At 46.8% G+C, this 26,148-nt stretch overlaps 2 protein-coding genes across 5 annotated transcripts; both read left to right on the plus strand.

The window, feature by feature from the left end:
• Nucleotides 1-30: 30 nt before the first annotated feature.
• On the plus strand, nucleotides 31-16,595 carry LOC136195539 (uncharacterized). The gene is made up of 14 exons (XM_065984880.1): nucleotides 31-127; nucleotides 183-236; nucleotides 289-398; nucleotides 483-653; nucleotides 711-822; nucleotides 879-962; nucleotides 1,018-1,055; nucleotides 1,104-1,145; nucleotides 1,193-1,331; nucleotides 1,378-1,425; nucleotides 1,483-1,555; nucleotides 1,605-1,653; nucleotides 1,706-1,796; nucleotides 16,311-16,595. The coding sequence occupies exons 1-14, from the start codon at nucleotides 89-91 to the stop codon at nucleotides 16,476-16,478; spliced, it is 1,218 nt and encodes a 405-aa protein (XP_065840952.1). The 5' UTR covers nucleotides 31-88; the 3' UTR covers nucleotides 16,479-16,595.
• A 49-nt stretch (nucleotides 16,596-16,644) lies between these two features.
• LOC136195538 (mediator of RNA polymerase II transcription subunit 12-like protein) lies at nucleotides 16,645-25,800 on the plus strand. 4 transcript variants are annotated; one of them, XR_010671912.1, is made up of 32 exons: nucleotides 16,645-16,734; nucleotides 16,796-16,858; nucleotides 16,907-16,960; nucleotides 17,020-17,127; nucleotides 17,196-17,387; nucleotides 17,438-17,537; nucleotides 17,590-17,643; nucleotides 17,697-17,887; nucleotides 17,948-18,058; nucleotides 18,110-18,287; nucleotides 18,335-18,594; nucleotides 18,649-18,748; nucleotides 18,800-18,927; nucleotides 18,980-19,099; nucleotides 19,166-19,373; nucleotides 19,428-20,613; nucleotides 20,661-20,769; nucleotides 20,822-20,949; nucleotides 21,004-21,114; nucleotides 21,175-21,313; nucleotides 21,365-21,494; nucleotides 21,546-21,760; nucleotides 21,817-22,008; nucleotides 22,061-22,153; nucleotides 22,202-22,279; nucleotides 22,338-22,591; nucleotides 22,657-22,864; nucleotides 22,927-23,039; nucleotides 23,102-23,237; nucleotides 23,285-23,416; nucleotides 23,479-25,411; nucleotides 25,471-25,800. XR_010671912.1 is itself a non-coding variant. In XM_065984877.1 (31 exons), exons 1-31 carry the CDS (start codon nucleotides 16,651-16,653, stop codon nucleotides 25,063-25,065), a joined length of 6,762 nt encoding a protein of 2,253 aa, XP_065840949.1. In that variant the 5' UTR covers nucleotides 16,645-16,650; the 3' UTR covers nucleotides 25,066-25,800. The 4 variants fall into 4 exon arrangements, 3 of the variants coding, with proteins under 3 accessions (XP_065840949.1, XP_065840950.1, XP_065840951.1); XM_065984877.1 differs by having other exon boundaries at nucleotides 23,479-25,800; XM_065984878.1 differs by having other exon boundaries at nucleotides 17,304-17,387; nucleotides 23,479-25,800.
• The last annotated feature ends 348 nt before the right edge of the window (nucleotides 25,801-26,148 follow it).

A 26,148-nucleotide genomic window follows, 5' to 3' on the forward strand; every position in this document is an offset into this window, starting at 1 on the left:
GAAAACACTACTCAAAATTCAATTTGGTTCTGAGACGTCATGGTTCATCTTAGCGTGCGAGGCTGAACACAACTAGAACTGTAAAACAATGGTGAGCGGGTGGAGGACAATACCACAAGGCGGAAAGGTGAATTTAGAAACGATCGATCGTAGACGCACAGACTCTCTGCACGGTACTGTAGGCGTTCGTCATCAACCGAATGGGTGTGGCGAGACTCGTCGAAGGACCACAGCAGGTCTTTACAGCAAAACGCGGCCGATTTTGATCACACATGCACGTTGTAATAGATTTTCTTGTGGCGAGCAAAAGAGTTTCGTATCCTGGATCGCTTCGCAGCATGGCAGACCGAATATCTACGTATTTCCTACAAAAACGGACTGATCGAACACAGGCCAGGGTAAGCAGAGGCCCAACTACGTTTTGTAGCTCGTTCCTTTGGTTGTGCGAGTTCGCCTGTCGACTGCCGTCTCTTTTTTGACAGGCCCTGCGTGGAATTTCTTCACCCCCTTGAAATTGTTTCAATCGAAGTCAAACCAGCCGTTGTTCTGGATGCCAACGAGGTGCTCGTCGTCTACAGGAAAGTTGAATCGGGCAAGGTCGAACGACGTCTCCAGCATGGGCCCACCCAGTTTGTTCCATCCGCAGAAGACTGGTACAGTACAGTACCATAGAATAGATCAGTGTGGGGATCTGACTTGTGGTTTTGCAGGGTGCACGAATTTTCGTGGCACGGCACCGATCCGGCCAATAAAACGCGACTCATACCTAATACGTGGAAATTCACGAAACTCAAAGTTGTGCCGGATCAGTTCTACTACAACGTGAGTGCATGAATTTTGTACATCCTATTTTCTTCTAAGAAAGGGATGGACTTCAGGTTGATGAAGTGAGAACGCTGGATGACGCTCTAGTAAAAGTCAAGTTGATGCTTTTCTATGAGATAAATAGCATTGATTTAATGGTCAGTCATCTAAGGCGTTTAGTTGAAGATGTATGAGTTGTTGTTGTATGTGTAGCTTCAGCAAACTAGAGATCCAATAGCGGACATGGCAAAGTAAGGCTATAGTTCTGAACGTGAATTTATGTAATTTAAATTTTGTAGCGGATTGACTGCTGATGTCGTTGCTTTTGCATCACAGCTTACGTGAGCGAAACAGAGACAAGCTTGACGTCTTTTGACCTGCGATTTAGCTACGAAGAGTTCTTGGAAAAGACGGGGCAGCTGAATGTATTGGATTCGTATCCGCAGTTGCTAGCACGGGCTAAGAGCATTGGATATCACATCAACAAGGTCGTCTATAGGGGCTACCAGGCACCGCAACAGCTGCAGGTATTCTTTTCCAATTGTCACAGTCTGGTTCCAGAAACAATTTTAGCAAATGCACGATGATGCGAATAGAACAAGAACGCAATTAAGGCTTTCAGTATATAACTTGTAGGCAACTCTAATTATGTCAAGTGAAATTTTGCTGGGTATTTAGGTTGAGCAAGAGGAGCAGCAACAGGATGTGACTGATATGAAATTGGGAGCCGAGCTCCAGTCGATGAAGATGGGTGAGTTAAATAAATGTGCTCTTCTGGAACTGACTTTGCCAATGCGCAGAGCACGAGCTGAAAATTCAACAAGTTGAGCATAGTCGAACATTGGATCTGTAAATTACACGTATATCCTGATTTGCCTATGTTTGGAGCTGATTTTCTTAGCGACGAGGTAAACCACGAGATAGCTCTCGAAGATCGAAAACGGGAAGAAAAGATGAAGCAGATGGTTGCTGAAAAGAATTTGCAACTCCAAGTTAGTTCAACGTTGAGGAGGTCTAGTACTGTCTATAGGTAGAAGGACGTAGAAAAACGTTAGAATTGCCAGTAGCCATCTATATCCTTTTGTTGAATAACACTACCCCTCCTCACCAAATTTTTTGTCTCGGTACCTGAGTACCGAGACATAGTTTTCGGGATGTAAAAAATTACTAACGGGCATACCGGAAAAGTGGTACAGGAGAGAACAGTTGGCCAGTCCCTTGTAATTTCACTGTAATTTATTACACTAGAGAACAGTTGGCCAGTCCCTTGTAATTTTTCTGTGATTTATTACAGGAGAGAACAGCTGGCCAGTCCCTTGTAATTTTCCTGTAATTTATTACAAGAAAGAACAGTTGGCCAGTCCCTTGTAATTTCACTGTAATTTATTACAGGAGAGAACAGATGGCCAGTCCCTTGTAATTTTTCTGTAATTTAATACAGGAAAGAACAGTTGGCCAGTCCCTTGTAATTTCACTGTAATTTATTATACTAGAGAACAGCAGGCCAGTCCCTTGTAATTTTCCTGTAATTTATTACAAGAAAGAACAGTTGGCCAGTCCCTTGTAATTTCACTGTAATTTATTACAGGAGAGAACAGATGGCCAGTCCCTTGTAATTTTTCTGTAATTTAATACAGGAGAGAACAGTTGGCCAGTCCCTTGTAATTTTCCTGTAATTTATTACAGGAAAGAACAATTGGCCAGTCCCTTGTAATTTTTTTGTAATTTATTATAGAAGAGAACAGTTGGCCAGTCCCTTGTAATTTCACTGTAATTTATTACAGGAGAGAACAGTTGGCCAGTCCCTTGTAATTTTCCTGTAATTTATTACAGGAAACAACAGTTGGCCAGTCCCTTGTAATTTCACTGTAATTTATTACAGGAAAGAACAGTTGGCCAGTTCCTTGTTATTTCACTGTAATTTATTACAGGAGAGAACAGTTGGCCAGTCTCTTGTAATTTCACTGTAATTTATTACACTAAAGAACAGTTGGCCAGTCCCTTGTAATTTCACTGTAATTTATTACAGGAAAGAACAGTTGGCCAGTCCTTTGTAATTTTTCTGTAATTTATTACAGGAGAGAACAGTCTGCCAATCCCTTGTATTTTCCTGTAATTTATTACAGGAGAGAACAGTTGGCCAGTCCCTTGTTATTTCACTGTAATTTATTACACTAGAGAACAGTTGGCCAGTCCCTTGTAATTTCACTGTAATTTATTACAGGAAAAAACAGTTGACCAGTCCCTTGTAATTTCATGTAATTTATTACAGGAGAGAACAGTTGGCCAGTCCCTTGTAATTTTTCTGTTATATATACCGCAGGCGGCATATATATACCGGCATACGGCATACGTACTCTGCCGGCAGGCGGCATATATATACCGGCAGGCGGCATATATATACCGGCAGGCGGCATATATATACCGGCAGGCGGCATATATATACCGGCAGGCGGCATATATGTACAGGAAGTCGGCATACGTACTTCGCCGGCAGGCGGCATAAGTACTTCGCCGGCAGGCGGCATAAGTACTTCGCCGGCAGGCGGCATATATATTTCGGCAGGCGGCATACGTACTTCGCCGGCAGGCGGCATATATATACCGGCAGGCGGCATATATATACCGGCAGGCGGCATACGTACTCCTCTGGCAGGCGGCATATATATACCGGCAGGCGGCATATATGTACCGGCAGGCGGCATATATATACCGGCAGGCGGCGGCATACGTACTTCGCCGGCAGGCGGCATATATATACCGGCAGGCGGCATACGTACTTCGCCGGCAGGCGGCATATATGTATCGGCAGTCGGCATATATATACCGACATGCGGCATATATATACCGGCAAGCGGCATACGTACTCCGCCGGCAGTCGGCATATATATACCGGCAAGCGGCATACGTACTCCGCCGGCAGGCGGCATATATATACCGGCAGGCGGCATATATATACCGGCAAGCGGCATACGTACTCCGCAGGCAGTCGGCATATATATACCGACATGCGGCATACGTGCTCCGCCGGCAGCTGGCATATATATACCTGTAGGCGGCATACGTACTCCGCCGGCAGGCGGCATATATATACCGGCAGGCGGCTGCATACGTACTTCGCCGGCAGGCGGCATATATATATACCGGCAGACGGCATACGTACTCCGCCGGCAGTCGGCATATATATATGGGCAGGCGGCATACGTACTCCGCCGGCAAGCGGGATATATATACCGGCAGGCGGCATACGTACTCCGCCGGCAGGCGGCATATATATACCGGCAGGCGGCATACGTACCTCGGCGGCATACGTACTTCGCCGGTAGGCGGCATATATATACCGACAGGCGGCATACGTACTCCTCTGGCAGGCGGCATATATATACCGGCAGGCGGCATATATGTACCGGCAGTCGGCATATATATACCTGCAGGCGGCATATATATACCGGCAGGCGGCATACGTACTCCTCTGGCAGGCGGTATATATATACCGGCAGTCGGCATATATATACTGGCAGGCGGCATACGTACTTCGCCGGCAGGCGGCATATGTATACTGGCAGGCGGCATACGTACTCCGCCGGCAGGCGGCATATATATACCGGCAGGCGGCATACGTACTCCGCCGGCAAGCGGCATATATATACCGGCAGACGGCATACGTGCTCCGCCGGCAGTCGGCATATATATACCGGCAGACGGCATACGTGCTCCGCCGGCAGTCGGCATATATATACTGGCAGGCGGCATACGTACTTCGCCGGCAGGCGGCATATATATACCGGCAGGCGGCATACGTACTCCGCCGGCAGGCGGCATATATATACCGGCAGGCGGCATACGTACTCCGCCGGCAGGCGGCATATATATACCGGCAGGCGGCATACGTACTCCGCCGGCAAGCGGCATATATATATTTTTCTGTAATTTATTACAGGAGAGCAGTTGGCCAGTCCCTTGTAATTTTCCTGTAATTTATTACAGGAAAGAACAGTTCGCCAGGCCCTTGTAATTTTTCGGTAATTTATTACAAGAAAGAACAATTGGCCAGTCCGTTGTAATTTGACTGTAAGAAAGAACAGTTGGCCAGTCTCTTGTAATTTCACTGTAATTTATTACAGGAGAGAACAGTTGGCCAGTCCCTTGTAATTTTCCTGTAATTTATTACAGGAGAGAACAGATGGCCAGTCCCTTTTAATTTCACTGTAATTTATTACACTAGTGAACAGTTGGCCAGTCTCTTGTAATTTTTCTTTAATTTACTACAGGAAAGAACAGTTGGCCAGTCTCTTGTAAATTTTCTTTAATTTACTACAGGAAAGAACAGTTGGCCAGTCCCTTGTAATTTTTCTTTAATTTACTACAGGAAAGAACAGTTGGCCAGTCCCTTGTAATTTTTCTTTAATTTACTACAGGAAAGAACAGTTGGCCAGTCCCTTGTAATTTTTCTGTAATTTACTACAGGAAAGAACAATTGGCCAGTTCGTTGTTATTTGACTGTAATTTATTACAGGAAAGAACAGTTGGCCAGTTCCTTGTAATTTCACTGTAATTTATTACAGGAGAGAACAGTTGGCCAGTCCCTTGTAATTTTTCTGTAATTTATTACAGGAGAGAACAGTTGGCCAGTCCCTTGTAATTTCACTGTAATTTATTACACTAGAGAACAGTTGGCCAGTCCCTTGTAATTTCACTGTAATTTATTACAGGAAAAAACAGTTGACCAGTCCCTTGTAATTTCATGTAATTTATTACAGGAGAGAACAGTTGGCCAGTCCCTTGTAATTTTTCTGTTATATATACCGCAGGCGGCATATATATACCGGCATACGGCATACGTACTCTGCCGGCAGGCGGCATATATATACCGGCAGGCGGCATATATATACCGGCAGGCGGCATACATACTCCGCCGGCAGGCGGCATATATATACCGGCAGGCGGCATATATGTACAGGAAGTCGGCATACGTACTTCGCCGGCAGGCGGCATATATATACCGGCAGGCGGCATACGTACTCCTCTGGCAGGCGGCATATATATACCGGCAAGCGGCATATATATATACCGGCAGGCGGCATATATATACCGGCAGTCGGCATATATATACCGGCAGGCGGCATACGTACTCCGCCGGCAGGCGGCATATATATACCGACAGGCGGCATACGTACTTCGCCGGAGGCGGCATATATATACCGGCAGGCGGCATACGTACTCCGCCGGCAAGCGGCATATATATACCGGCAGACGGCATACGTGCTCCGCCGGCAGTCGGCATATATATACTGGCAGGCGGCATACGTACTTCGCCGGCAGGCGGCATATGTATACTGGCAGGCGGCATACGTACTCCGCCGGCAGGCGGCATATATATACCGGCAGGCGGCATACGTACTCCGCCGGCAAGCGGCATATATATATTTTTCTGTAATTTATTACAGGAGAGCAGTTGGCCAGTCCCTTGTAATTTTCCTGTAATTTATTACAGGAAAGAACAGTTGGCCAGGCCCTTGTAATTTTTCGGTAATTTATTACAAGAAAGAACAATTGGCCAGTCCGTTGTAATTTGACTGTAAGAAAGAACAGTTGGCCAGTCTCTTGTAATTTCACTGTAATTTATTACAGGAGAGAACAGTTGGCCAGTCCCTTGTAATTTTCCTGTAATTTATTACAGGAGAGAACAGATGGCCAGTCCCTTTTAATTTCACTGTAATTTATTACACTAGTGAACAGTTGGCCAGTCTCTTGTAATTTTTCTTTAATTTACTACAGGAAAGAACAGTTGGCCAGTCCCTTGTAATTTTTCTTTAATTTACTACAGGAAAGAACAGTTGGCCAGTCCCTTGTAATTTTCTTTAATTTATTACAGGAAAGAACAGTTGGCCAGTTCCTTGTAATTTCACTGTAATTTATTACAGGAGAGAACAGTTGGCCAGTCCCTTGTAATTTTTCTGTAATTTATTACAGGAGAGAACAGTTGGCCAGTCCCTTGTAATTTCACTGTAATTTATTACACTAGAGAACAGTTGGCCAGTCCCTTGTAATTTCACTGTAATTTATTACAGGAAAAAACAGTTGACCAGTCCCTTGTAATTTCATGTAATTTATTACAGGAGAGAACAGTTGGCCAGTCCCTTGTAATTTTTCTGTTATATATACCGCAGGCGGCATATATATACCGGCATACGGCACACGTACTCTGCCGGCAGGCGGCATATATATACCGGCAGGCGGCATATATATACCGGCAGGCGGCATATATGTACAGGAAGTCGGCATACGTACTTCGCCGGCAGGCGGCATATATATACCGGCAGGCGGCATACGTACTCCTCTGGCAGGCGGCATATATATACCGGCAAGCGGCATATATATATACCGGCAGGCGGCATATATATACCGGCAGTCGGCATATATATACCGGCAGGCGGCATACGTACTCCGCCGGCAGGCGGCATATATATACCGACAGGCGGCATACGTACTTCGCCGGAGGCGGCATATATATACCGGCAGGCGGCATACGTACTCCGCCGGCAAGCGGCATATATATACCGGCAGACGGCATACGTACTCCGCCGGCAGTCGGCATATATATACTGGCAGGCGGCATACGTACTTCGCCGGCAGGCGGCATATGTATACTGGCAGGCGGCATACGTACTCCGCCGGCAGGCGGCATATATATACCGGCAGGCGGCATACGTACTCCGCCGGCAAGCGGCATATATATATTTTTCTGTAATTTATTACAGGAGAGCAGTTGGCCAGTCCCTTGTAATTTTCCTGTAATTTATTACAGGAAAGAACAGTTGGCCAGGCCCTTGTAATTTTTCGGTAATTTATTACAAGAAAGAACAATTGGCCAGTCCGTTGTAATTTGACTGTAAGAAAGAACAGTTGGCCAGTCTCTTGTAATTTCACTGTAATTTATTACAGGAGAGAACAGTTGGCCAGTCCCTTGTAATTTTCCTGTAATTTATTACAGGAGAGAACAGATGGCCAGTCCCTTTTAATTTCACTGTAATTTATTACACTAGTGAACAGTTGGCCAGTCTCTTGTAATTTTTCTTTAATTTACTACAGGAAAGAACAGTTGGCCAGTCCCTTGTAATTTTTCTTTAATTTACTACAGGAAAGAACAGTTGGCCAGTCCCTTGTAATTTTCTTTAATTTACTACAGGAAACAACAGTTGGCCAGTCCCTTGTAATTTTTCTGTAATTTACTACAGGAAAGAACAATTGGCCAGTTCGTTGTTATTTGACTGTAATTTATTACAGGAAAGAACAGTTTGCCAGTTCCTTGTAATTTCACTGTAATTTATTACAGTAGAGAACAGTTGGCCAGTCCCTTGTAATTTCACTGTAATTTATTACAGGAAAAAACAGTTGACCAGTCCCTTGTAATTTCATGTAATTTATTACAGGAGAGAACAGTTGGCCAGTCTCTTGTAATTTCACTGTAATTTATTACAGGAGAGAACAGTTGGCCAGTCTCTTGTAATTTCACTGTAATTTATTACAGGAGAGAACAGTTGGCCAGTCCCTTTTATTTTCACTGTAATTTATTACAGGAGAGAACAGCTGGCCAGTCCCTTGTAATTTCACTGTAATTTATTACACTAGAGAACAGTTGGCCAGTCCCTTGTAATTTTTCTGTAAATTACTACAGGAGAGAACAGCTGGCCAGTCCCTTGTAATTTCACTGTAATTTATTACACTAGTGAACAGTTGGCCAGTCCCTTTTATTTTCACTGTAATTTATTACAGGAGAGAACAGTTGACCAGTCCCTTGTAATTTCATGTAATTTATTACAGGAGAGAACAGTTGGCCAGTCTCTTGTAATTTCACTGTAATTTATTACAGGAGAGAACAGTTGGCCAGTCTCTTGTAATTTCACTGTAATTTATTACAGGAGAGAACAGCTGGCCAGTCCCTTGTAATTTCACTGTAATTTATTACACTAGAGAACAGTTGGCCAGTCCCTTGTAATTTCACTGTAATTTATTACAGGAGAGAACAGTTGGCCAGTCCCTTTTATTTTCACTGTAATTTATTACAGGAGAGAACAGCTGGCCAGTCCCTTGTAATTTCACTGTAATTTATTACACTAGAGAACAGTTGGCCAGTCCCTTGTAATTTTTCTGTAATTTATTACAGGAGAGAATAGTTGGCGAGTTCCTTGTTATTTAGTTGGCCAGTCCTTTGTAATTTTTCTGACAGGAGAGAACAGTTGGCTAGTCCCTTGTAGTTTCCTGTAATTTATTACACTAGAAAACAGTTGACCAGTCCTTTGTAATTTTCTTGTAATTTATTACAGGAGAGAACAGTTGTCGAGTTCCTTGTTATTTAGTTGGCCAGTCCTTTGTAATTTTTCTGTAATTTATTACAGGAGAGAACAGTTGGCCAGTCCCTTGTAATTTCCTGTAATTTATTACAGGAGAGAACAGTTGGCCAGTCTCTTGTAATTTCACTGTAATTTATTACACTAGTGAACAGTTGGCCAGTCCCTTGTAATTTTCCTGTAATTTATTACAGGAGAGAACAGTTGGCCAGTCCCTTGTAATTTTTCTGTAATTTATTACAGGAAAGAACTGTTGGCCAGTCCCTTTTATTTTCACTGTTATTTATTACAGGAGAGAACAGTTGGCCAGTCCCTTGTAATTTCACTGTAATTTATTACACTAGAGAACAGTTGGCCAGTCCCTTGTAATTTTACTGTAATTTATTACAGGAAAAAACAGTTGACCAGTCCCTTGTAATTTCATGTAATTTATTACAGGAGAGAACAGTTGGCCAGTTCCTTGTAATTTTTCTGTTATATATACCGACAGGCGGCATATATATACCGGCATACGGCATACGTACTCTGCCGGCAGGCGGCATATATATACCGGCAGGCGGCATATATATACCGGCAGGCGGCATATATATACCGGCAGGCGGCATATATATACCGGCAGGCGGCATATATATACCGGCAGGCGGCATATATATACCGGCAGGCGGCATACGTACTCCTCTGGCAGGCGGCATATATATACCGGCAGGCGGCATATATGTACAGTAAGTCGGCATACGTACTTCGCCGGCAGGCGGCATAAGTACTTCGCCGGCAGGCGGCATATATATTTCGGCAGGCGGCATACGTACTTCGCCGGCAGGCGGCATATATATACCGGCAGGCGGCATATATATACCGGCAGGCGGCATACGTACTCCTCTGGCAGGCGGTATATATATACCGGCAGGCGGCATACGTCCGGCAGGCGGCATACGTACCTCGCCGGCAGGCGGCATACGTACTTCGCCGGCAGGCGGCATATATATACCGGCAGGCGGCATATATATATACCGGCAGGCGGCATATATATACCGGCAGGCGGCATATATATACCGGCAGGCGGCATACGTACTCCGCCGGCAGGCGGCATATATATACCGACAGGCGGCATACGTACTTCGCCGGAGGCGGCATATATATACCGGCAGGCGGCATACGTACTCCGCCGGCAAGCGGCATATATATACCGGCAGACGGCATACGTGCTGCGCCGGCAGTCGGCATATATATACTGGCAGGCGGCATACGTACTTCGCCGGCAGGCGGCATATGTATACTGGCAGGCGGCATACGTACTCCGCCGGCAAGCGGCATATATATATTTTTTTGTAATTTATTACAGGAGAGCAGTTGGCCAGTCCCTTGTAATTTTCCTGTTATTTATTACAGGAAAGAACAGTTGGCCAGGCCCTTGTAATTTTTCGGTAATTTATTACAAGAAAGAACAATTGGCCAGTCCGTTGTAATTTGACTGTAAGAAAGAACAGTTGGCCAGTCTCTTGTAATTTCACTGTAATTTATTACAGGAGAGAACAGTTGGCCAGTCCCTTGTAATTTTCCTGTAATTTATTACAGGAGAGAACAGATGGCCAGTCCCTTTTAATTTCACTGTAATTTATTACACTAGTGAACAGTTGGCCAGTCTTTTGTAATTTTTCTTTAATTTACTACAGGAAAGAACAGTTGGCCAGTCCCTTGTAATTTTTCTTTAATTTACTACAGGAAAGAACAGTTGGCCAGTCCCTTGTAATTTTTCTTTAATTTACTACAGGAAAGAACAGTTGGCCAGTCCCTTGTAATTTTTCTTTAATTTACTACAGGAAAGAACAGTTGGCCAGTCCCTTGTAATTTTTCTGTAATTTACTACAGGAAAGAACAGTTGGCCAGTCCCTTGTAATTTTTCTGTAATTTACTACAGGAAAGAACAATTGGCCAGTTCGTTGTTATTTGACTGTAATTTATTACAGGAAAGAACAGTTTGCCAGTTCCTTGTAATTTCACTGTAATTTATTACAGGAGAGAACAGTTGGCCAGTCCCTTGTAATTTTTCTGTAATTTATTACAGGAGAGAACAGTTGGCCAGTCCCTTGTAATTTCACTGTAATTTATTACACTAGAGAACAGTTGGCCAGTCCCTTGTAATTTCACTGTAATTTATTACAGGAAAAAACAGTTGACCAGTCCCTTGTAATTTCATGTAATTTATTACAGGAGAGAACAGTTGGCCAGTCCCTTGTAATTTTTCTGTTATATATACCGCAGGCGGCATATATATACCGGCATACGGCACACGTACTCTGCCGGCAGGCGGCATATATATACCGGCAGGCGGCATATATATACCGGCAGGCGGCATATATATACCGGCAGGCGGCATATATATACCGGCAGGCGGCATATATGTACAGGAAGTCGGCATACGTACTTCGCCGGCAGGCGGCATATGTACTTCGCCGGCAGGCGGCATATATATTTCGGCAGGCGGCATACGTACTTCGCCGGCAGGCGGCATACGTACTTCGCCGGCAGGCGGCATATATATACCGGCAGGCGGCATATATGTATCGGCAGTCGGCATATATATACCGACATGCGGCATATATATACCGGCAAGCGGCATACGTACTCCGCCGGCAGTCGGCATATATATACCGGCAAGCGGCATACGTACTCCGCCGGCAGTCGGCATATATATACCGGCAAGCGGCATACGTACTCCGCCGGCAGGCGGCATATATATACCGGCAGGCGGCATATATACCGGCAAGCGGCATACGTACTCCGCCGGCAGTCGGCATATATATACCGGCAAGCGGCATACGTACTCCGCCGGCAGGCGGCATATATATACCGTCAGGCGGCATACGTACCTCGGCGGCATACGTACTTCGCCGGTAGGCGGCATATATATACCGACAGGCGGCATACGTACTCCTCTGGCAGGCGGCATATATATACCGGCAGGCGGCATATATGTACCGGCAGTCGGCATATATATACCTGCAGGCGGCATATATATACCGGCAGGCGGCATACGTACTCCTCTGGCAGGCGGCATATATATACCGGCAGGCGGCATATATATACCGGCAGGCGGCATACATACTCCGCCGGCAGGCGGCATATATATACCGGCAGGCGGCATATATGTACAGGAAGTCGGCATACGTACTTCGCCGGCAGGCGGCATAAGTACTTCGCCGGCAGGCGGCATATATATTTCGGCAGGCGGCATACGTACTTCGCCGGCAGGCGGCATATATATACCGGCAGGCGGCATACGTACTCCTCTGGCAGGCGGCATATATATACCGGCAGGCGGCATATATGTACCGGCAGGCGGCATATATATACCGGCAGGTGGCGGCATACGTACTTCGCCGGCAGGTGGCATATATATACCGGCAGGCGGCATACGTACTTCGCCGGCAGGCGGCATATATATACCGGCAGGCGGCATACGTACTCCGCCGGCAAGCGGCATATATATATTTTTCTGGAATTTATTACAGGAGAGCAGTTGGCCAGTCCCTTGTAATTTCATGTAATTTATTACAGGAAAAAACAGTTGACCAGTCCCTTGTAATTTCATGTAATTTATTACAGGAGAGAACAGTTGGCCAGTCCCTTGTAATTTTTCTGTTATATATACCGACAGGCGGCATATATATACCGGCATACGGCATACGTACTCTGCCGGCAGGCGGCATATATATACCGGCAGGCGGCATATATATACCGGCAGGCGTCATATATATTCCGGCAGGCGGCATATATATTCCGGCAGGCGGCATATATATACCGGCAGGCGACATATATGTACAGGAAGTCGGCATACGTACTTCGCCGGCAGGCGGCATAAGTACTTCGCCGGCAGGCGGCATATATATTTCGGCAGGCGGCATACGTACTTCGCCGGCAGGCGGCATATATATACCGGCAGGCGGCATACGTACTCCTCTGGCAGGCGGTATATATATACCGGCAGGCGGCATACGTACTCCTCTGGCAGGCGGTATATATATACCGGCAGGCGGCATACGTACTCCTCTGGCATGCGGTATATATATACCGGCAGGCGGCATACGTCCGGTAGGCGGCATACGTACCTCGCCGGCAGGCGGCATACGTACTTCGCCGGCAGGCGGCATATATATACCGGCAGGCGGCATATATATATACCGGCAGGCGGCATATATATACCGGCAGTCGGCATATATATACCGGCAGGCGGCATACGTACTCCGCCGGCAGGCGGCATATATATACCGACAGGCGGCATACGTACTTCGCCGGAGGCGGCATATATATACCCGCAGGCGGCATACGTACTCCGCCGGCAAGCGGCATATATATACCGGCAGACGGCATACGTACTCCGCCGGCAAGCGGCATATATATATTTTTCTGTAATTTATTACAGGAGAGCAGTTGGCCAGTCCCTTGTAATTTTCCTGTAATTTATTACAGGAAAGAACAGTTGGCCAGGCCCTTGTAATTTTTCGGTAATTTATTACAAGAAAGAACAATCTGCCAGTCCGTTGTAATTTGACTGTAAGAAAGAACAGTTGGCCAGTCTCTTGTAATTTCACTGTAATTTATTACAGGAGAGAACAGTTGGCCAGTCCCTTGTAATTTTCCTGTAATTTATTACAGGAGAGAACAGATGGCCAGTCCCTTTTAATTTCACTGTAATTTATTACACTAGTGAACAGTTGGCCAGTCTCTTGTAATTTTTCTTTAATTTACTACAGGAAAGAACAGTTGGCCAGTCCCTTGTAATTTTTCTTTAATTTACTACAGGAAAGAACAGTTGGCCAGTCCCTTGTAATTTTTCTGTAATTTACTACAGGAAAGAACAATTGGCCAGTTCGTTGTTATTTGACTGTAATTTATTACAGGAAAGAACAGTTGGCCAGTTCCTTGTAATTTCACTGTAATTTATTACAGGAGAGAACAGTTGGCCAGTCCCTTGTAATTTTTCTGTAATTTATTACAGGAGAGAACAGTTGGCCAGTCCCTTGTAATTTTTCTGTAATTTATTACAGGAGAGAATAGTTGGCGAGTTCCTTGTTATTTAGTTGGCCAGTCCTTTGTAATTTTTCTGACAGGAGAGAACAGTTGGCTAGTCCCTTGTAGTTTCCTGTAATTTATTACACTAGAAAACAGTTGACCAGTCCTTTGTAATTTTCTTGTAATTTATTACAGGAGAGAACAGTTGTCGAGTTCCTTGTTATTTAGTTGGCCAGTCCTTTGTAATTTTTCTGTAATTTATTACAGGAGAGAACAGTTGGCCAGTCCCTTGTAATTTCCTGTAATTTATTACAGGAGAGAACAGTTGGCCAGTCTCTTGTAATTTCACTGTAATTTATTACACTAGTGAACAGTTGGCCAGTCCCTTGTAATTTTCCTGTAATTTATTACAGGAGAGAACAGTTGGCCAGTCCCTTGTAATTTTTCTGTAATTTATTACAGGAAAGAACTGTTGGCCAGTCCCTTTTATTTTCACTGTTATTTATTACAGGAGAGAACAGTTGGCCAGTCCCTTGTAATTTCACTGTAATTTATTACACTAGAGAACAGTTGGCCAGTCCCTTGTAATTTCACTGTAATTTATTACAGGAAAAAACAGTTGACCAGTCCCTTGTAATTTCATGTAATTTATTACAGGAGAGAACAGTTGGCCAGTCCCTTGTAATTTTTCTGTTATATATACCGACAGGCGGCATATATATACCGGCATACGGCATACGTACTCTGCCGGCAGGCGGCATATATATACCGGCAGGCGGCATATATATACCGGCAGGCGGCATATATATACCGGCAGGCGGCATATATATACCGGCAGGCGGCATACGTACTCCTCTGGCAGGCGGTATATATATACCGGCAGGCGGCATACGTACTCCTCTGGCAGGCGGTATATATATACCGGCAGGCGGCATACGTCCGGCAGGCGGCATACGTACTTCGCCGGCAGCGGCATACGTACTTAGCCGGCAGGCGGCATACGTACTCCTCTGGCAGGCGGCATATATATACCGGCAGGCGGCATATATGTACCGGCAGTCGGCATATATGTACCGCAGTCGGCATATATATACCGGCAGGCGGCATACGTACTTCGCCGGAGGCGGCATATATATACCGACAGGCGGCATACGTACTTCGCCGGAGGCGGCATATATATACCGGCAGGCGGCATACGTACTCCGCCGGCAAGCGGCATATATATACCGGCAGACGGCATACGTGCTCCGCCGGCAGTCGGCATATATATACTGGCAGGCGGCATACGTACTTCGCCGGCAGGCGGCATATGTATACTGGCAGGCGGCATACGTACTCCGCCGGCAGGCGGCATATATATACCGGCAGGCGGCATACGTACTCCGCTGGCAAGCGGCATATATATATTTTTCTGTAATTTATTACAGGAGAGCAGTTGGCCAGTCCCTTGTAATTTCACTGTAATTTATTACAGGAGAGAACAGTTGGTCAGTCCCTTGTAATTTTTCTGTAATTTACTACAGGAAAGAACAATTGGCCAGTTCGTTGTAATTTGACTGTAATTTATTACAGGAAAGAACAGTTGGCGAGTTCCTTGTTATTTAGTTGGCCAGTCCTTTGTAATTTTCCTGTAATTTATTACAGGAGAGAACAGTTGGCCAGTCCTTTGTAATTTCCTGTAATTTATTACAGGAGAGAACAGTTGGCCCAGTCCCTTGTTATTTTACTGTAATTTATTACACTAGTGAACAGTTGGCCAGTCCCTTGTAATTTTATTACAGGACAGAACAGTTGGCCAGTCCCTTGTAATTTTTCTGTAATTTATTACAGGAAAGAACTGTTGGCCAGTCCCTTGTAATTTCACTGTTATTTATTACAGGAGAGAACAGTTGGCCAGTCCCTTGTAATTTTTTTGTAATTTATGACAGGAGAGAACAGTTGGCCAGTCCCTTGTAATTATTCTGTATGATTGAGGAAGAGAAGAATACTTGATCATCGATGATAATATTCATCATCATCACCATCAAGTACCCTTCTCTTTTTTCCTTCACGTTGCACTCTGCTTTATATTTTACTGTTACACCTGCAATTTCATGCAAGACAAACCGAGACATTTTTCTAAACTAAAACTTGTTTCTTTAGGCAAAGAAAGAAGCTGGGGAGCAGTTGGTTAACTATCTCTCTCAACTAAAGAGGATGGGCGTTGATCTTAATCAGTATTTGGCTAGTCAGAATCCAAAGCCGGCAAAGGTAACAAGAATCATGTCCGCCGGTGAAAGTACAATTCCAGTACATATTCACAGCAGTTAGCATTTTTTGCTAGTGTTGCAAAAAAGAGCCTCTTTTTCATTTTCACGTTTTGTTTTTCACTAATCGAACTGATCAGCACACTAGTCTTCGATGGTGTCAAAATATGGTGTCAACAGAGGGCTGGCTTCGATGGGTAGGAGTTCTCACGAAGCGTACGTTAGGAAATCCGGTGATGGGTTCTCGCGAATTACGGCCACTGAAGAAGCAGAAATTTGGTCCACCGGACATTTTTAGACAGGATCCCAACCAAGAAGAGGTTTCGCGTAGCTTTAGTCGAAGGGGGGCCCCTCCACTTGACGACGCACCTCGCTCGCCAGGACCGCCTGAACGACGAGACGGTGACGAGGGGATTTCGAACCGAAAACCGCGTCCAAGATGAAGTACTGGAGCAGAAGCGAAGTCACGAACGTGTTGGATGGCGTTTTTAGACGAGTTCAGCAGCATCTCTACTGGCGAATCCAATTTTTGCCCTTTCAGATCAGGTCGAGAAAGACATTGTCTGTGGATTTAGACAGTGAAATCTCGTTCCTTCTTTTCTTAGGTGAAGAATAGCTTTGATGGAATACTGAAGGCGAAGCGAAAGTACAACACATTTCAAGACACAAGCAAGAGAAAGCTGCAACTCAATCAGAAAGAGCACTTTCTATTTGTAAGGGGAGAGGAGAGGGACATGAGAAATATAGAGTCCCGGCGACTACTAGAGCCTTAGCTTTATAGTCTCAGCCACTTATGAGAGTATCAAGTCACCGCGGCTCAACGAGGCTCAACGAGAGCCTCAGTTTCAGCCACTGTAGCTATGTATGTCTGTTATACTCTGTCTTTAAGGTGACGCCTAAGACCAAGAACGCAACATTAGGCTGGTTTCAGAGTTTGGCACAGGAAAAGTTTCCGCTTAGTTTATCTCGAAAGGTAGAATAGAGACTTCGTCTTGAGTTTGTGACAATATCAATTTCACCTAGATACCAATATTTAATAAGAAGGAGGAAATTCTAGATAATCTGTGTGATCATTCCGTTCCAATGCTAAGAGCAGCCTGGTGCATAAAGATTTGCGAAGCAGGCGCGTCATCTATGTCTGGTTTAAAATAATCGATTAACAGTGTTTTTAACAGCGGCTTCAGAAACTAAGTCAAATAAAAAGAGGCCAGCAGGAGATGCCTCTCGAGGTGTCTTTCCTTCTTTTTCTTTTTGAGTCGGCCTAGTGATCCGTTCCTTGCAGAGTGGACTGGAATAATAACTCGTTATTTGAAAGACGTTATGGGCAAGTTGACGGAGTATTATTCATCCGCGGCTCCGGCGAGCGTCCTTCCTGGTTCCGGCTCCTTTTTTCCTCAAAGCCAGAAACCGGCGTTGGAAAACGCTCTCAAACAGTGGTCGTACGTCACTCAACTCGCCCAGCACATGTATCAGGTAGTAAACGAACAGGAGACGGGGAATAGAAACAGTGACGTTGTTTTTTTCTTCTATGAGGAATTTCTTTTGAATCGCCACGATTTTCTCACGTGGCTTATCGACCAGATGAGGCTTCTTAAGTCGGAGGAGGAAGGCGTTCTCAAACTCTTGCTACCTCAAGCCTTGAAGGTTTGTCTTCCGTATGGCTCTCACTACTAGAAAGTCTTAATTCTTTCCCAGTACCTACCATGCATTGTCAAGTCCCAGTACTTATCGCGAAGTTTGGCCTTCGTCTGCTGTCGGCATCTCGTCTCGCTCTGCTTTCACGAAGAGGAAAGCTTTGATAATGGAACGTTGAGAGGAAATACCGACGCCGCCAGTGGGGAAGACACTGCATCCAAAGTTAAATTTGATGAAGGTAAGCAGGCCACTTCCAACAGATAAACTGGGAACGTATTATTTTAGAATCCTTGCTGGTCGAATATAAGAACTGCAGTTACCATCGCAATCTCGTCCTCAGCTTGTCGAGTCTTTTGCAGACGGTTACACTTGGCTGTCCGTCCGCCTTGGTCTATATGCCGTCGCCGATAGGATCAATCGATTTGATGGCATCTGGAAATTTTTTCTCAATGGCGACGAAATTCAGCTCGCCACTCGACATTCTGCCGTTGGCTCCGTCGGAATTGCCTTTTTCAGAAAAGATTACTCCTGCTATGAAGGACGAAGTAGAATTTTTCATATAATAAGGAACTACATTTGTCTACGCGTTTTTGTCTCAGGCTGTTAGTCGCCTAGTGGAGGACGAAAATGAAATTTGCCAGCGAAGCTTGGCAGCGGAGAAGAGATGGAAAATGAACGTGGACGACCATTCTGAAGAAGGTAATTGGCTGAAAATTCATTGCAAGACGAAAAACCGTTTTTCTCCTCTAGCTCGGACCGTTGACTCGTTGCTGTCTCTTCTCGAAGACTTAGATAAATTCGAATACGGAAAGGCGGGTCTCCACGGCTCCGTAGAGGAGCTCTACGGAAAAATTTTTACCGAAAACAGTCGCGAATCGGTACGACGTTGCACTTTGCGTCCAACCCGCGCGTGCAATTGCCTTATTGCAGTGGTTTGAGTTTGTTATACCGCTGCTTTGCGACTGGGCCGTGAACGCATACTCCGGTGGTCTGCAGCGCGTATTCATCGTTGCGAGGCTTCTCCACGTAGCGCAGGCTCGCCTTCACAAGGCAAGACTTCGTTTTGTTCTCACACAGCGGAGGATTCAATCCAACTCCCTTTTTTTTTCCTTGCAGCCTTCTCCCGTTCGTAGTGCTCTTGAGCACGAGGCGAGAGACGCCGGTGACGGTGGCGGAGAAGCTGGCGTTCGACACGAGATGGACGGGGTGGACGACGACGACGACGACGACGGCGTTTCCGTTGCTTCACTCGATTGCCTCAATTTCCCTTTCCGCGACAAGCTAATGCTCTATTTGGACTCGACGGCTCCTTATCCTCTCGCAGGTACATCGATCTGTCGCAGCTCTTTGAACTACGACGATATTCTTCTCTATATAGACGAAGGCTCGTCTGCGACCGATTCTCCATTTCAGCGTTTTGTCGTTCTTTTCGGTGAGCTCATTCGCACCGGCGTCTTCTCGTACCACACGTATCTCAGCACGCTGATATCGCGCGGAGACTTGCAGGCAACTCCCAATCAAGGCGGCATCGACGGCGGCGACGCGAACGCGACGACGGCTAACAGGACGACTACGATGACGATGGAGTTGTTTAAGATTGGCGGCGGCGTAGACGGCGAAAACGACGAGACGATGGAAACGACGACGACAACGGCAGAATCTCAGTCGCCGCCGCCGCCGCCGTCACTCGGCTCAAAACGCCGTCGATCCGATAGCGAGAACCAGGACTCTTTTCCGCCGACGAAAGTGGCTTTGATCGGCGACGTTTTCGGCGGTTCTCTCGACGATTTGTCGCCGTCGAGCGACAGTCCCGACTCGCCGACGGCTGTCACCATGGCGACGACGACGGGAACGGGTACGATGGCTAATCCGTCGTTGCAGCGGCAACCGTCGACGGCGCGACATTTCAGCTACGCCCTAAATTTTCCCATTCCCGAGGAAATGTGCTCGGAATATTTCACGAATCAGCGACTCGTCGTCTTGTACGGCGTCGGTCGGCAGCGCGACGAGGCGATGGAGAAGCTTCAGCTCGTGACCGACGAAGTGTGCCAGCACTTGGCCGACATCGACGAGCAGACGCCGGGAAGCGTCGTCTATCAGACGTCGCACGACGACGCCGTGAAGAGTTTCATGTCGGCGACGCATTTCCATCGGTCGCGAGTCATTCATACGTGTCGTGAGAAGATTTTAGGCGGTGGCGGCAGTGGAAAAGTTACGCGGTACAAAAACGTCTCGTCAGCGAAATTGGAGTTCGTTATCGAGTTGATGGAGCTGTACGGCGACGTGAATGCCATGCTGGAGCTCGTCGAGGAGTTGCTCATAGGCGAGTCGCTCTACGAGAGTAGCAATGACGACGACGACGACGTTGAACGGGGAAGCGGCGACGCGCGAAAAGGAAGCGACGAGGCCGGCGTTGCTAAGCACGGCGACGAGGGATCGGTCAAAGGCTCGAGCGGCGAATACGTCGTCAGTTTGAAACTTGTTCCCTGTCTGTTGAGCGTCCTGAGAAAGTATCGGCAGTGCGTGTTGCTGTCTCAACGATGCACGGAAATCGTTTTTGAAGGGTAACGTCGTCGTCTTCTTCGCTTTCTTTTCTCGAACGTTTTCTCAGGCTTTATCGCGTCGTCAAAAACGCGTCGAATCTGTCGAGTTGCAAAGGCGTGGAAAGATCCGTTTTAGTTTTTCTCTACTCCTTGTATACGTCCTGCGAGCATTTGAAGGTGAAACTACAACGTCGTTTTTTTTTGTGTTGGCATGGGAAATTTCTTATAGGTTGCGTGTGAAAGTGCATTTGGAAAGAAAGCCACTGAAGTAAGAGAGTCGGTTTTCTCAGTAAGCAGTCCAGCTCGCACAGATCTGAAGCCAAACGCCTCGATCTTCCCTCACCTTCAAGATCCCAGGTACTGAAAACGAGTGGGTGCCACCTGTACGAAGTCGAATTGATCGGAAATTAGGACGGTGAAAGCAAAGGCCATCTTCTCTGAAATCAGAAAAGATCCGGCTAATCTTCACGGATTCGTGTATCGCATTGTAACGCTTCTGTGTCAGGAGCAAACTACTACGCGGTATTCTAGGCGCGTGTTATGCCCTTTCTCTTTCTAAGCGCATTTCCCTTTGGAATCAAGCTTGCAAGGCTTTGCTTCTCTGTGCGTGAAGGCTATAGCTCGTTGCAAGGGTCTCTCCGCCGAGTTTCTCGGCGCGCTTCGCGCGATGGCGTGCATAGGAAAAGAAATTGGCTACACGGTTCTTATGAGGGACATAGACGTAAGGAGCGAGCATCGATGCTAGGACTATATTTATTTTGAATTCATTTAGTTCAAGAGTCCCTCGGTTCAAGATCAAATTGCGAATTTCACGGCCATTCTCGTCGCTCAGAGCGCCTTTTCTCTCAAGGACGTACTGACATTAGTCGTTCAGCCGTCGTTGCAGTCTGCACGGCTGCGAGGTGAGCTGCTTCATCCCGCAGGACGAGGAGAGGTCTTTATCTGATTCATAGGCGAATCTGCCGAGCAGGGCGTTCGTTTGACTTGCCAGCTCCTGACTCATTTGCTGACCGAACGAGACGAAAGCGAAATTGTATCCAAAAGAGGTCTGTATTCGGCTCATCATCAAATGAGCGGAAACGTATCGATCATCAATGCCGCTGATCGCCGATGCCTTCAAGCGGCTCGAGAAGAACTCGACTTAGGGACTATCTTTAATGTCATCAAAGTAGGAGCCCACGGAATGTAAAAATAACCTTATTTCTCATTCGGAAATGTCTACAGATGCTTTTGAAACTAAATGCTGCCGCTATTGGCGTGGGAGGTCGATTCAGCACCGTTGGAAATATGACGTTAACGGCTCAAACTCTGGCGAGCATTTGCCATCAGCCGTGGATGAAGGCGTTGTTTCTCGGCCGCTTGGAAGCGCTTCGTAGCGACGAAATGCTAATGGATTTGTCGTTTGTCGCATCCGAAGTAAGATTGCTGTATCCAAAAGCGGTCGAGACACGTTGTGCCCTTTCCTTAGGCTCTTTGTCTGTTGCAACTTGTTTGCCATCCAGACGGTTCGTCGTCTCACGAAGAAGAGTCGCCAGAGGATGCTGCACAGAGAATTCTGGAGGTGATTATTGACGATTGACCGCCAATGGCTCTAACTCCTATTTTTTAGCATCTCAACCAGTGGAACTTCCAAACGTCATTTTTAGAACTGCAGCTTCTCATACGTCAGTTTCAAGACGATCCGACGGTATGTATCTGCGACGGTTAGACTCGTCGTTTTTTTTTTTTGACGGGTGTCTTTCTAGCAACACGAACGCATTTTGAACACGATCGCTCAGTGCGTCAGCGACGTTTTCTGGTCGCCGGAGACGCATTGCACGCCTGGATCGGCGAGCAAAGATGTCGTCAATTTGTCCAACTTGCACGTCTGGCTCGTCGTTCCTCTCATATCCCAACTTCCTCCAACCGTTCAGGGAGCGCTTCTTCAAGCGGCTGGAGAAGTTCTGAACAGGGAGAACTGGTGGAAACCCAATCCGGACAAAAACATTGACTCGACGAAGTAAGATGATGAAATTGAGATTGATTTCTTCTTTTCTTATCAGATGAAATGTCTGTGCTTTCCAGTCCGCTGGCCGTGCCGTGGCAAAAACCATTTTTGGCTCTCGTCATGTCGTGTTTGAAAGTGAGCGAAGACGTCGCCAAAGCCGACGTTTTGAATTCGCTGAGAATGCAAATGGCTCAATTTATTGCCTGTCCCGACTCGGAACGGCATTCCGAGGAAGAGGAAGCTGCCCTGTTTGCCTTCGAAGCTCTCCGACTGAGATTGAGCTTGGTAAGCAAAGGACTAGAGATGCATAGGAGTCGCCTTGTGTCATACCATGTATGCTTTCCTAGATGGGAGCGATGTTTGATACGTTGTTGCGAAATACGAGTCTCTGCGGAGAGTGGTGCGTCATTTTGATGCAACTCTTGACTTCTCAGACAGTGACAAAACGCAGCAACTACAGGTACGAATTTACCGTGTAATAATACTCTGTCACAGTTCTCATCCTTTCTTTTCTCCCATAAGTCGTCTCTTCACTATGGTCTTCGACATGCTTTCGTGTCTTCTTGCCGACGGTCGTTTTCTCAACGAGCAGCCGACTATGCCGACGTCCGACGAGCCAGGTCGAAAAGCGTCGATTCCTATACTGAAGCGACTGAAGGTATAGATAGAATTCGTCAGCTAAAGAACTATTTTATTGGTCTCTAGGAAGCGGCTTCGGCTTGCACTGACAAACGTCTCGCTGACGAATGCCAGGCGTTGCTTCGCATACCTCAGCCAAAAATCCGCATACAAGCCGTGGAAGATTTTGGCTCCGCCGAAGGCAGCAAGTCTTCGCAGGCAAATTCTCTACTAAACAAAACTATTCTCGAAGCATTGAGTTCTTCCTTTCTTTTGCTTAGGGTTATCTTCTATGCGGCGACCAATTTCTCGATCCGTGGGAAGTTTTCGAGGGAAGTAAGAACGTCGGTCCCTTGTCGTGGTCTTTATTCGGAGCCGTTCGACACGAACGTCGACCGAACGACAGATACGACGAGGAATTTCTTCGAACCCGTCATCATATCAACGTTCGGTCGTTTGAACCGTTCAAAGTTCGCGTCGTCGTGCCGTCTGCCGTCGATTCGGGCGACGACGAGGACAACGGTGGCGTCGGTGGCGTCGTCGTCGGCGGCGACGGCGGCGATGGTTCCGACGATCGAAGTGCGCCGACCGATAACGAAGTCGCCGAAATCGTTCAAAGCGCCGCGTCACCGATTGTTCCTGGAATGACGTTTGGTCTGTCGGGACTGCCGCCGCCGACCAATCAGGGAGCAAAAGTCGTCGCAGCGACGAAAGCACAACGTGCAGGCGGAGGAAAAGGCATGCGACGACTTCAACGACGCATAAGCGGAACGGAAAGCGGCGGGCGTCCCACTTATTTGCCGCTTGAGCCGACATTTCCCGATTTAGACGTTCTCGCCTCTCAGCATTCGCGATCTCTGCCGAACACGCCCGTTCTACAGCGCACCGCCGGCGCTCCGGTCGACATCGCGCCGGCGGGACCGCCCCAGTCGATGCGATCAATTACCCCGTTGCCGCCGGACTCTGCCGGTTTGAGAATAGCAACCGCCGGCTCGAGCACGCCGTCCCGACTGCCGTCGCTCGGAGGCTTTTCTGTTCTGGAGCAGCGACCGCGATCGTCGACTCCTCAGCCGATAACGAGCAAACCGATGCTGCAGACGACGCTGCAACGGAGCTCGTCGGAACCGCTCGGCGACGTTGCCAACGTCAGTATCATACAGCAGCAGCAACAACAGCAACTCGCGACGACAGCGGCGTCAGTTTTACAAGACGGAGGCGTTCGGCGTCAACCTCCAGCGCCGCTGCAAATTTCTGCGTCCAGTTCCTTCGTGACTCCGCCAATGGCCGTAATTTCTGGAGGAACGCGACTGATGCCTTCGTCGCAGTCTGCGACTTCCGTGGCGCCGTTATCCATTGTCAACCAAGTGAAGCAAGCTCAAGTGCAGAGCGTTCAATTTGTGCCGCGACCCGGCTATGCGATTGTTCCGTCGACTGCTAGCGGGCAGCGTAGCAGTCCGATATCGCGTACGACGAATCCACTCATTTTGCCAAATTCATCCCTACAGCAACGAATGCAGCAAGTTCACCCGCGTACCTTGCCGCTAAAGCCGGCCTACCAGCCCATTCGCATGGCGCCGCCATCGTCTCTTGTCAGTCATTCTCAGCAGCCCTATTTGACGACGGTGGTCGGTTCCGCAGCTATTACCGGTCAACCGCACACGGTTTCACATATGGCTACCAACGCTTTGCAGCAATACGCGACGCCGCGGCAGCCACAGCAACCGCAGCAGTCTCAGCAGCTGCAGCAGCTGCAGCAACAAGTGTCTCAGCCTATGGCAACAATGGCGCAATTTCAGCAACAGCAGCCACATTCGCAAATGGCACTTCAGCAACTCCAAAGGCAATTTTCTGGAGACGGAACGCAGTGACACGCTGCGAACAGCCATGGTTAGCAGGCACACTGCATTCGAATGAGTCGAGAACTAGGCTAAATGAATATTAGAAGCCCCCGAAATAGATATTGAAATTTGTATGCTACATAGCGAAACTTTCTACAACAGCAGTCAGTCTTCGGAATCTCTAAACGCTTTCTTCTGTTTTTCAAATAGTTCGAGAGCGTCCTTGTACAGCTTTATATCCCAGTAGTTGAGTTCTTCCAGAACTTTTCTGTCTTCGTCTCTAATGCTTTCCTCGTGCTTGTTGGCGTTTTGCCACACAGGCGATGCGGGACACTTCACGGATAGCATAGAACACAGCATTTGTTGTGAAAGATCGGTTTCTTCCAATATCCCAACAAATGCAATTTTATTAATGAGATTTTGTTTTGCCGTTAGATACATGTCTTCCGTCACATTGGGAAGTTTGTGATCAAATGATACCATGGATATCGGTACGTCGTCAAACTGACTGTCTATCTCGGGAAATTCTCCAAACATGAGCAATCGTACGTAATGGTTATTATATCGAGGCGTTTGCCGAATAAGAGGATGATTGACAAACTCCGTTAGTGTCTTTGACTGACTTGTAAGTGGCTTTGCGCGTATATGACCTACGCACCCTCTACTTCCTTTTGGTGATCTGTTGTAGTGGTACGATGAAATTACTTTTGAAACGGGTTCGCGAAACCACACGATGTACATAAAATTTTCAGTCTTTCTCACAAATTTGTGCATTCCGAAGTTTCTTTTTGAGGTGTAGAGTTTTTGTACAAAGACTTCATCTTTGACCGAATCTGTTTTTTCTTTGACTACAAAGTCTATAGCACTTTCGAGTAGAGGCAATAAGCCGGCGGAACCATACGAAGATGGTAACAAATTGAGAGCAGCTTGCTGGGAAAATGTCTGACATCTTGAAATTGCATACCTCTTCTGTAGATTTGGCAAGTGCTTTCCTAATAGGGATTCTATGGACGTGCCGCCCGCTTTAGGCAAGTGAACAAAGCCAATGTTGGCTCGACGATATCGCGAGCGCATTTCTGAGGACGACGCTTTCAAGTTGATGTAATAGTTCGG

The sequence above is a fragment of the Oscarella lobularis genome, chromosome 14 (genome assembly GCF_947507565.1).
Source record: "Oscarella lobularis chromosome 14, ooOscLobu1.1, whole genome shotgun sequence".
Classification (NCBI taxonomy): domain Eukaryota; kingdom Metazoa; phylum Porifera; class Homoscleromorpha; order Homosclerophorida; family Oscarellidae; genus Oscarella; species Oscarella lobularis.

Excerpts from the sequence above, each read along its gene's own strand:
- LOC136195539 (XM_065984880.1), top strand. The coding sequence starts at position 89 with ATGGTGAGCGGGTGGAGGACAATACCACAAGGCGGAAAG. Across the intron at positions 237-288 it reads TCGTCGAAGGACCACAGCAG|ATTTTCTTGTGGCGAGCAAA; the intron begins GTCTTTACAGCA and ends ACGTTGTAATAG. Across the intron at positions 823-878 it reads CGGATCAGTTCTACTACAAC|GTTGATGAAGTGAGAACGCT; the intron begins GTGAGTGCATGA and ends GATGGACTTCAG.
- LOC136195538 (XM_065984877.1), top strand. The coding sequence starts at position 16,651 with ATGGGTTCTCGCGAATTACGGCCACTGAAGAAGCAGAAATTTGGTCCA. Across the intron at positions 16,961-17,019 it reads TTTTTGCCCTTTCAGATCAG|GTGAAGAATAGCTTTGATGG; the intron begins GTCGAGAAAGAC and ends TTCTTTTCTTAG. Across the intron at positions 18,288-18,334 it reads CAAAGTTAAATTTGATGAAG|AATCCTTGCTGGTCGAATAT; the intron begins GTAAGCAGGCCA and ends GTATTATTTTAG.